The sequence below is a fragment of the Bufo bufo genome, chromosome 9 (assembly GCF_905171765.1).
Source record: "Bufo bufo chromosome 9, aBufBuf1.1, whole genome shotgun sequence".
In the NCBI taxonomy this organism is placed as follows: domain Eukaryota; kingdom Metazoa; phylum Chordata; class Amphibia; order Anura; family Bufonidae; genus Bufo; species Bufo bufo.
The window spans coordinates 189,963,716-189,974,396 of record NC_053397.1 but is presented as its reverse complement, the minus strand read 5'-3'; the positions used below and the strand labels follow the sequence as shown (position 1 = coordinate 189,974,396).

The 10,681-nt window shown below is 43.6% G+C and overlaps 1 protein-coding gene across 6 annotated transcripts in view; it reads left to right on the top strand.

Moving 5' to 3' along the window:
• Positions 1–10,681, top strand: part of RALGPS2 (Ral GEF with PH domain and SH3 binding motif 2) — a 158,956-nt gene that overhangs the window by 113,202 nt on the left and 35,073 nt on the right. For all 6 annotated transcript variants that reach the window (XM_040406558.1, XM_040406564.1, XM_040406561.1 and 3 more), the window contains exons 9-10: positions 5,038–5,175; positions 7,088–7,178. In XM_040406558.1, coding sequence (XP_040262492.1) covers positions 5,038–5,175; positions 7,088–7,178 — 229 coding nt within the window. The remainder of the gene's footprint in view (positions 1–5,037; positions 5,176–7,087; positions 7,179–10,681) is intronic.

Here is a 10,681-nt window from a genome sequence, read left to right as displayed (position 1 = left end):
ACAATGGGGGCATATCGCTAGGATATGCCCCCATTGTCTGATAGGTGCGGGTCCCACCTCTGGGACCCGCACCTACAACAAGAACGGAGCGGGGGAGAGTTGTGGCTGGAGGACCCCGGGTTTCCCAGGGTCCGTCCACCACCAGGCACAGCTTCCCGCCTCTTCCATTGAAGTGAATGGGAGCGCACCGCGCATGCGCGGCCAACGCTCCCATTCATTTCTATGGGGCCGATGGAAATAGCCAAGCCAGCGCTCGGCTATTTTTAGCGGCTCCATAGAAATGAACGGAGGGCGGCTGCGCATGCGCAGTGCGCCCTCCTCCACTTTCTCCGCTCCGTTCTCCTTGTAGGTGCGGGTCACAGCGTTGGGACCCGCACCTATCAGACAATGGGGGCATATCCTAGCGATATGCCCCCATTGTCTAAGATTGGATAACCCCTTTAACGCTGAAAACCCCTAAGGGATGCTTTAAAGTCGTTCCATTTAAGTGACCCCCAAGACAATGATTTGTCACCCTTCTGAAACTAATTGCTCAGCATATTACACCATTCTGTGTCTGTGTAAGTGCTTGGCTTCTTCTGTTACCTGATTCAGCCACTCTCCAGCGCCTGCGCAGAAGAGGAAGCAGGCATGGATGGCCAAGCAAACAGTCAGTTAGTTAAACCACATGACTGGTGCCATTTTGCTTTCCATCAAATCGTAACTAAACAAAAAGTAACAAGCGCTCGTAGGGCGATACATATGATACGTTGGGATTTTAAAAACAAATTCATTATGCTCACCTTTTGAGTGTTGTGCCAGCATAGGCACAACTCTAGTAAAGGCATATACATGCAGCACGTCCGTGCCACCGGTGACGTTAGGGCCTCAACTCAAGGGTTAGCAACCCTCTGGAGGAAAATGAACAATAAAGGCATATGGGTGCAAACAATCAGCACTCTGCAATATTCCGACACCTCCTGGTGCCAACAAGACCGTGGTTGCATAGGACAATTTTTCTTTATTAAAAGTCTTTTAAACCTAAGAAAAATTGTCCTATCGAACTGTGGTCGTGTTTGCTTCAGGAGGTGTCGGAATATTGCGGAGTGCTGATTGTTTGCACCCGTATGTCTGTGTTTTGCTTTCCATGGACAGGGTGGCTGTGGCGCAGCACTGTTTGCATGGCCTGTGGCCACCGGAGCTGTTAAGCTGTTGGTTTATTGTGCCACAGCATGCACTGTATGGCCGTTTAGGATACACCTCTGAAGAAGTTGTGCGGTGTGAGGATAGTGATGACATATCCTGAGGTCATGTCAGATCAGCGGGGGGTTCCGACCAATCAGCTGGTTGAAGAGGCTGCGACACTAGTGCGGGCACTGTGTCCTCCTCCGTCTTTACCTGCACACTGTCTAGCTTGTCGTGGAAGTGCAGTATGCGCCGCAATCTGCGCATTTCAGGTTGATAGATGACCCACATAGTTTGTGACTTTTTAATGCCACTTTTCAGGTGCAAGGGAGATGATAGATCTCCCCCTACGTAATTACCAAAACTGCAGTGAGACACGAGCAGAGCAGCACAAGTCAGGGGTTGGGTGGGAATGAATGCAACTGTACATAGCAATAGACCTTCCAGTTCAATGGAAAGCTGGGTGAAAATCCTCCATTAGTGTACCTGCAAACGGTGCAGATTTGCGGTTTTCCCAAATTTGTGCTTTGTTTTTTTGTTTTTGTTTTTTTTATTCTTTTATGCAGTCTATGGGGAAAACCACTCGTCATAAGGTGCAGAATTGCAATAACAATTGACATGCAGATTAAAAAATCCGCACAGCAGGTCAATTTCCACAAGGATAAAAAAAAGGGTACATGAGTTTTGTCTAATCCCATACACTTTGCTGGTACTGTATTAGGCCTCACATGATCGTATGTATTTTTCGGTCCAAAAAAAACACGTAGAACAGCTGCCCCCTAATAGAACAGTCTTATCCTTGTCCGTAATGCGGACAATTATAGGACATGTTCTATTTTTTTTGCGAAACGGACAAATTGAAATGGAATAAACAGAGTAACTTATGTTTGTTTGTTGTCGTTTTTTTGCGGACCCATTGAAATGAATGGTTCTGCATACAGTCCGCAAAAAAGAACAGACACGGAAAGAAAATACGTTTGCGTGCATTAAGCCTTACACAGTTGGGGCCTTACAAAAACCCACGTAATCCACACTGTGTGCAGCCACAGTAGAGGCTGTCGTCACTACATGGAGCCTTTGGGAATTCTCCAGCTTTTTGACCAATGCAACTGTTCAGCGGTCGGCTACAGTTATCAAAGGCTGCATACAGGAGAGAAGCTCAAAGACCGACCTAAGTATATTTTCATTTTACGTTCGGGTAATTGCTCTGACAGAAGGGCCTGTTTATTGGTTTTATTCCTTTAAACCCGTGCATGTGCAAAGAGCATTACACAAAAAAAGTATGCATATACGCTTTCAGAATACTTTTTCCACCGCTCCGACTTTATATTCTCAGGCAAGACTTGTTGGATTTCTGGGGCTCGCGTCATCTGTTTAATTCATCCTAAAACTACAGTAAAGACTGTATTGATTGAGGAGCTGGCCAGAAAATTGCAGAGCGGATACGGGACTCAACCTATATTTCCGCTGTTGATTAACCACATGTTTCAGTGGACGCAGGGACTTGTGGTCAGCGCTTGGAGGGCCCCTGCTGTGCAAACATGACATGGCATGGCTCCGCAGTTCACCGTAAAAACAGGGAGAACCTTAACTGTTTCTTCCTCCAATGTGCTTTTAAAAACTGTCTTGCAAAGGTAGATTTGGACGTGCGGTGTTAAGTCGCGCTGGACCCTTCGCTTTTTGAGGGAGCGATCCGCTGCCGTTGAGACTGTAATGTCCTAGAAATCCCAACATTGGAGTTGGTAAATTTGGGGACTGTAAGGCACTCCACAGGAATGCCCCAAACCCCACTTGTAGTTGAGGCTGCTACAAGTCCTGCCCATTTTCGTAGGGGGACAGCTTAGATTTGCTGGGGCTGTCTCTGAAAATTTAAGGACAGTGGCAACAAAGGGTCGGGCATTTTGAAATTCAACATCCCAGATCCTGCCAACTTGACCAATAATTGCCCGATCGTTGGTCTGAGGTAGAGCTGCGTTTACATGCAGCAATCCTCTTCTCTGTATGGGGACGAATAATCGTTACTGAGATCGTTTGTCCCCATACAAATAAATAGTTTGCCGGCAGCACATCCCTGTTCCCGGAGGACAGTGTGCTTCCACCAAACAATGTTTTTATGTGCCACGTGAAAGATGCGATCACTCAACGAACAAGAGTTTGCTTGTTTGTCGGGTTGTTGGCGGCACATTTAAGCCTTGAAGCTGGCTGTCGGCACAAGGGGCCCGATGCTGCACGGGAGGGGACAGCTGAGTGTAGAGCAGTTTCCAGCACTCAAAACTGTCCCTCTCCTGTAAGTGAGACGGTATCCACTGCCAGAAGTCCAACAAAGGAGGAGGTTAAAGTACACTCCCATCTCAGACATCGATGGCTAGGATATGCCATCAATGTCCGATACGTGCAGGTTCCACCTCTGGGACCCGCACCTATCTAGAGAAAGGGGCACCTGAAGTGAAGGAATGTGCTTGCGCAGGGTGCTCTCCATTCACTTCCATGAGAGTTCTGAAAAATAGCCCAGTGAGCACGCTCGGAAGTCCCACAGAAGTGAATGGAGAGCACACCGTGCATGCACGCCCGCCTTTCCGTTCACTGCTATGGGACTGCCGGAAATAGCTGAGCGCTGGCATGGCCGTCTCCGGAACGCCCAAAGTGGTGAATATAGAGGGAGTGGCCGTGCTTGCATGGTACATTCTCCTTTGCCTCAGGGGTCCACTCTGGAGATAGGAGGGACCCACACCTCTGACATTGATGGCATATCCTAGCGATGTCCGAGATGAGACAACCCCTTTAAAGAGCTAGGACAGGAAGTAGGTTACATGGGGTGACTTAAAGGGAACCTGTCACCGGGATTTTGTGTATAGAGCTGAGGACATGGGTTTCTAGATGGCCGCTAGCACATCCGCAATATCCAGTCCCCATAGCTCTGTGTGCTTTTATTGTGTAAAAAAACTGATTTGATACATATGCAAATTAACCTGAGATGAGTCCTGTATGTTAGATGAGTCAGGGACAGGACACATCAAATCGGTTTTTTTACACAATAAAAGCACACAGAGCGATGGGGACTGGGTATTGCGGATGTGCTAGCGACCATCTAGCAACCCATGTCCTCGGCTCTATACACAAAATCCCGGTGACAGATTCCCTTTAAATTTTTTTTTTTTTTTTTTACATAGAATATTCACATATAGACTGTTAATATGTGGAAGCAAATGCTTTGCTGGAAGTCCCCATGCAAATTTCCAGGGAATTAGTCCTATATGACACCACATTCCAGCACACGGGGTGATATCACTTTACATTTATTTTTTTACTGGTTAATTGTCCGTCTATAATACTTTACATTTTTGTATTTTATTCTCTTCAGCCTCTTTTGTAAATTCTGCAGGCAATTCATAATGATCTCAGCACAGAAAAACTCTCTGCCTGACGTACGTAGAAATGATTTCAGTTACTAAGGATTTGAGATAATTGTTTGAGGTTGTTTAAAATTTGGGTGACCCGTAGATTTTTTTAAAATTGCTATGATTTCTTATTGGAAAAAGGGATAATAGTTTCACAGTAAAATGGTTACATGCACCATAAAGTCAAGTCATTTGGCACAGTGTACAGAATATTCATGTTTTCCACTGTTTACTGTTACTAAATCCATTTTCGAAAAAAATCAATAAAAAAAAATTAAAAAACCATCATGAACAATGCGATACATAAATTTGCGGATGTACGTGGTTATATTTGCCCGACCTTGATTTAAGTTGTACATAGAGCCGTGCGTAAAAAAGAAAAGGGTATACACTTACCATAACAAAGGTTTTGCATGAATGCCTTGTGTTTCTGAGAGTCCATCATTAAAATCCTCCCCCTCTGATGTCTTCACAGGTATTTACCTCTCAGACCTCACCTACATAGATTCTGCGTATCCTTCCACTGGCAGCATATTGGAGAACGAACAAAGATCCAATCTCATGAATAACATCCTGAGGATCATCTCCGACCTGCAGCAGTCCTGTGAATATGGTGAGGCACGAGGACGTAGCGCTCCCCTCTCCGGACTCTTGCTTCACTATCCTATCGGCTCGGATTTTGACTTTTTTAGCCTATTAACATTATGGGAAAATTAATCAAAACTAGTTCAAGCAATTGCTTATCTAACCCTCTATTGATTGCTCCAGCCTGTGAAGCTAAATAAACGGACCAGAACCGGTAGTTTAATATGATCTTAGGCTACTTTCACACTGGCGTTTTGAATTCCGTTTGTGAGATCCGTTTCAGGGATCTCACAAACTGTTCAAAACGGATCAGTTTTGCCCTAATGCATTCTGAATGGAGAAGGATCCGCTCAGAATGCATCAGTTTGCCTCCGTTCAGCCTCCATTCCGCTCTGGATGCGGACACCAAAACGCTGCTTGCAGGATCCGTCAATGGGGACGGATCAGTTTTCTCTGACACAATCTGGCACAATGGAGTTTATGACGGATGCATGCAGTTATATTATTGAAACTGATCCATTTTTGCAAATCCATGACAGATCGGCCCAAAACGCGAGTGTGAAAGTAGCCTTACCCGTAGTATACGTGTGGCATTACAGTAACTCATTGATATTAAAGGGGTTGTGCAGTGGTTTTATATTGATTACCCATCTTCAGGATAAGTGTATTGATGAGAAAAGCTTGTGGCACTCTCTTGTAGGTACGCTACTGGAGGTCGGGTTCCCACACTGTTATATCAAGAAGAAATTAAACTCCAGTTTGTGCGATATATAGTAGATTTCATTTAATCAGAAGTGCGGTAAATCATATACATGTGTGACGTTTCGGCCACAATCCGGCCTTCATCAGACTGGTTCCGCTATAGGAACTGCTCAGATGATGGGCGTAGTATTGGTAGGTGCAGTCTGATGAAGGCCGGATTGTGGCCGAAGCGTCACACATGTATGATTTACCGCACTTCTGATTAAATTAAATCTACTATATCGCACAAACTGGAGTTTACCATCTTCAGGATAAGTCATCAATATCTGATCAGCTGGGGTCCGACACCTGGCACCACCGCCAATCAGCTATTTGAATAGAAAGAGACACTTAGGCCCCTTTCACACGGGCGCCCCATGGTCGTGCTGCGGGCCGCAATGCACGAGCACAGTCCGTGGGGCAGCCGCAGCGGATCGCGGACCCATTCACTTGAATGGGTCCGCGATCCGGCCGTTCCTAAAAAAGATAGGACATGTTCTATCTTTTTGCGGAACGGAAGTACGGGACGAAACCCCACGGAAGCACTTCGTAGTGGTTCTATTCCGTTCTTCCGTTCTGCACCATTCTGCATCTCCGGATTTGCGGACCCATTAAAGTTAATGAGTCCGCATCCGTGATGCAGAATGCCCACGGAGCGGCACCCGTGTATTGCGGATCCACAAATGCGGTCCGCAATACGGCAACGTGTGAAAGAGGCCTTAATACAAGGGCTACTTCATTACACTGCCCGTCATCTCTGAAGCGCATGTAACCCGGCTGATCGGATATTGATGACCTATCCTCAGGCTAGGTCATCAATATAAATCCCCTGCACAACCCCTTTTAATTAGGTTCCCAGTCCTGGTATGTGATCCCCAGGGGGCGCATCCCATATTTCTAGAGAAAAGTACTATAGATACTCTCATGGTCCTCCTACTCTGTGTGCAAAGTGTATGGTCATAGACGTGGGTGTTTACATGCATTTTATTAGAGATGGGGATGCTATTACACATACAGATGAGACGCGGTAACTGCACCATTGCCGCTAATTGCTGAGCCGAACCTGTACTCTGCCACTGGAAACGAAAGCAAGTGCAGGTACAACTGTAGATTGAGCATTCTGGACAGTGCTTGGTATAGCCCACGTGTCCTAGCTGATGGCTCCGCCGGATAACTGAACGGTCTTTGTTTCCTTGCAGACATCCCTTTGTTGTCGCATGTCCAGAAATACCTGAACTCCGTGCGGTACATCGAGGAGCTTCAGAAATTTGTAGAGGACGATAATTATAAGTAAGTCTGCAATGCAACCTGTCTCGTGCTTGTGCTTATTGCTTCTTTTGCTGTTTTTAACAGGCTTTAATAGGCATGATCACTAGAGCCTGTATTACACTGCCCTATCTCTCGGCAGATGATCACTAACGAGCGTTTGTGATAATCTGGCAGTGTAATACTGCCGCAGATTGCCCGACGAAACAAGCAAAAGCTTAATCATCGGGCAATCCAAATCTTTTGACATGTTAAAAAATGATCGTATGCAGGCGGCAGATCGTGCTGTGTAATCACAATCTGCCTCCGGCAAACCACTGGACAGCATGGGGACGAGCGATGGCATAGCGATCACTCCTCCCCATGCTGCGGAGGAGATCGCTGCATGTAATAGCAGCAGTCTCCTCCGCTAGCGAGCAGGCGATTGCTTGAAGGGAACGCTTCTTTACCCAGAATAGTCTGCCACATCAAGCTGGCTGTCTACACCTGCAGCAGATTTAGCACAGGGGCTCCGGCTGGATGATGAATCTGGTGCGCAGGGTTAGACCCTTTTCTCTAGCTCTATATCAACTACTTCGATTACTTAGAGACCAAATTTTGTGCCAGAATTGTGGTGCATTTTTGGAGCAAAAAGCACATCTTAGGCCACACCCCTTTTGTGTGAAACCACACCCCTTTCTTATAAGCCCTGTCCCATTTTGAGCATGTCAGAAAAAATGTAGAAACCCTAGCTGTGCCAAATTTTGCAACTTTTTAGACAGATTTTAGGCGCAGACACGAGTAGATCTGGGCCATTGTATTTTATTCTTATATATTTTTTATTTTTTTAGGTTTCAGTATTCTGTAATAGGGCTGTATAGTTGTGATATATTATATTATTATAGCACATTCTGTTTGTTCTTATTTTCCAAAGGGGTTTGTACCTAATTTTTATTATCAATATGATGGATGAAAGACCCAGTGAATTTAACCCCTTAAGGACTCAGCCCTATTTCACCTTAAGGACTTGGCCATTTTTTGCAAATCTGACCAGTGTCACTTTAAGTGCTGATAACTTTAAAACGCTTTGACTTATCCAGGCCGTTCTGAGATTGTTTTTTCGTCACATATTGTACTTCATGACACTGCTAAAATTGGGTCAAAAAAGTAAATTTTTTTGCATAAAAAAATACCATATTTACCAAAAATTTTGAAAAATTTGCAAAATTTCAAAGTTTCAGTTTCTCTACTTCTGTAATACATAGTAATACCCCCAAAAATTTTGATGACTTTACATTCCCCATATGTCTACTTCATGTTTGTAGCATTTTGGGATTGATATTTTATTTTTTGGGGATGTTATAAGGCTTAGAAGTTTAGAAGCAAATCTTGAAATTTTTCAGAAATTTACAAAAAACAAATTTTTAGGGACCACTACAGGTCTGAAGTCACTTTGCGAGGCATACATAATAGAAACCGCCCAAAAATGACCCCATTCTATAAACTACACCCCTCAAGGTATTCAAAACTGATTTTACAAGCTTCGTTAACCCTTTAGGTATTGCACAAGAGTTATTGGCAAATGGGGATGAAATTTGAGAATTTCATTTTTTTGCCTAATTTTCCATTTTAACCCATTTTTTCCACTAACAAAGCAAGGGTTAACAGCTAAACAAGACTGTATCTTTATTGCCCTGACTCTGCCGTTTACAGAAACACCCCATATGTGGCCGTAAACTACTGTACGGGCACACAGTAGGGCGTAGAGGGAAAGGTGCGCCGTTTGGTTTTTGGAGGGCTGATTTTGCTGGACTGTTTTTTTGACACCATGTCCCATTTGAAGCCCCCTGATGCACCCCTAGAGTAGAAACTCCATAAAAGTGATCCCATCTAAGAAACTACACCCCTCAAGGTATTCAAAACTGATTTTACAAACTTTGTTAACCCTTTAGGTGTTGCACAAGAGTTATTGGCAAATGGGGATGAAATTTGAGAATTTCATTTTTTTGCCTAATTTTCCATTTTAACCCATTTTTTCCACTAACAAAGCAAGGGTTAACAGCCAAACAAGACTGTATCTTTATTGCCCTGACTCTGCCGTTTACAGAAACACCCCATATGTGGCCGTAAACTACTGTACGGCCACACAGCGGGGCGTAGAGTGAAAGGTGCGCCGTTTGGTTTTTGGAAGCCAGATTTTGCTGGACTGTTTTTTTGACACCATGTCCCATTTGAAGCCCCCCCTGATGCACCCCTAGAGTAGAAACTCCATAAAAGTGACCCCATCTAAGAAACTACACCCTCAAGGTATTCAAAACTGATTTTACAAACTTTGTTAACCCTTTAGGTGTTGCACAAGATTTAATGGAAAATAGAGATACAATTTCAAAATTTCACTTTTTTGGCAGATTTTCCATTTTAATATTTTTTTTCCAGTAACAAAGCAAGGGTTAACAGCCAAACAAAACTCATTATTTATGGCCCTGATTCTGTAGTTTACAGAAACACCTAATATGTGTTCGTAAACCGCTGTACGGGCACACGGCAGGGCGCAGAAGGAAAGGAATGCCATACGGTTTTTGGAAGGCAGGTTTTGCTGGACTGGTTTTTTTGACACCATGTCCCATTTGAAGCCCCCCTGATGCACCCCTAGAGTGGAAACTCCAAAAAAGTGACCCCATTTTAGAAAGTACGGAATAAGGTGGCAGCTTTGTTGGTACTAGTTTAGGGTACATATGATTTTTGGTTGCTCTATATTACACTTTTTGTGCGGCAAGGTAACAAGAAATAGCTTTTTTGGCACTTTTTTTTTTTTTTTTGTTATTTACAACATTCATCTGACAGGTTAGATCATGTGGTAATTTTATAGAGCAGGTTGTCACGGACGCGGTGATAACTAATATGTATACAATTTTTTTTATTTATATAAGTTTTATACAATAACTTCCTTTTTAAAACCAAAAAAAGTTTTAGTGTCTCCATAGTCTAAGAGCCATAGTTTTTTCAGTTTTTGGGCGATTATCTTGAGTAGGGTCTCATTTTTTGCGGGATGAGATGACGGTTTAATTGGCACTATTTTGGGGTGCATATGACTTTTTGATCGCTTGTTATTACACTTTTTGTGACGTAAGATGACAAAAAATGGCTTTTTTTACACCGTTTTTATTTTTTATTTTTTACGGTGGTCACCTGAGGGGTTAGATCATGTGATATTCTTATAGAGCCGGTTGATACGGACGCGGCGATACCTAATATGTATACTTTATTTTTATTTATGTAAGTTTTACACAATGATTTCATTTTTGAAACAAAAAAAATCATGTTTTAGTGTTTCTTTAGTCTGAGAGCCATAGTTTTTTCAGTTTTTGGGCGATTATCTTGGGTAGGGTATGATTTTTGCGGGATGAGATGACGGTTTGATTGGTACTATTTTGGCGTACATATGACTTTTTTGATCACTTTTATTACCTTTTTTGGGAAGTAAGGTGGGCAAAATTTTAATTTTCTCATAGTTTTTATTTTTTTATTTTTATGGCGTTCACCGTGCG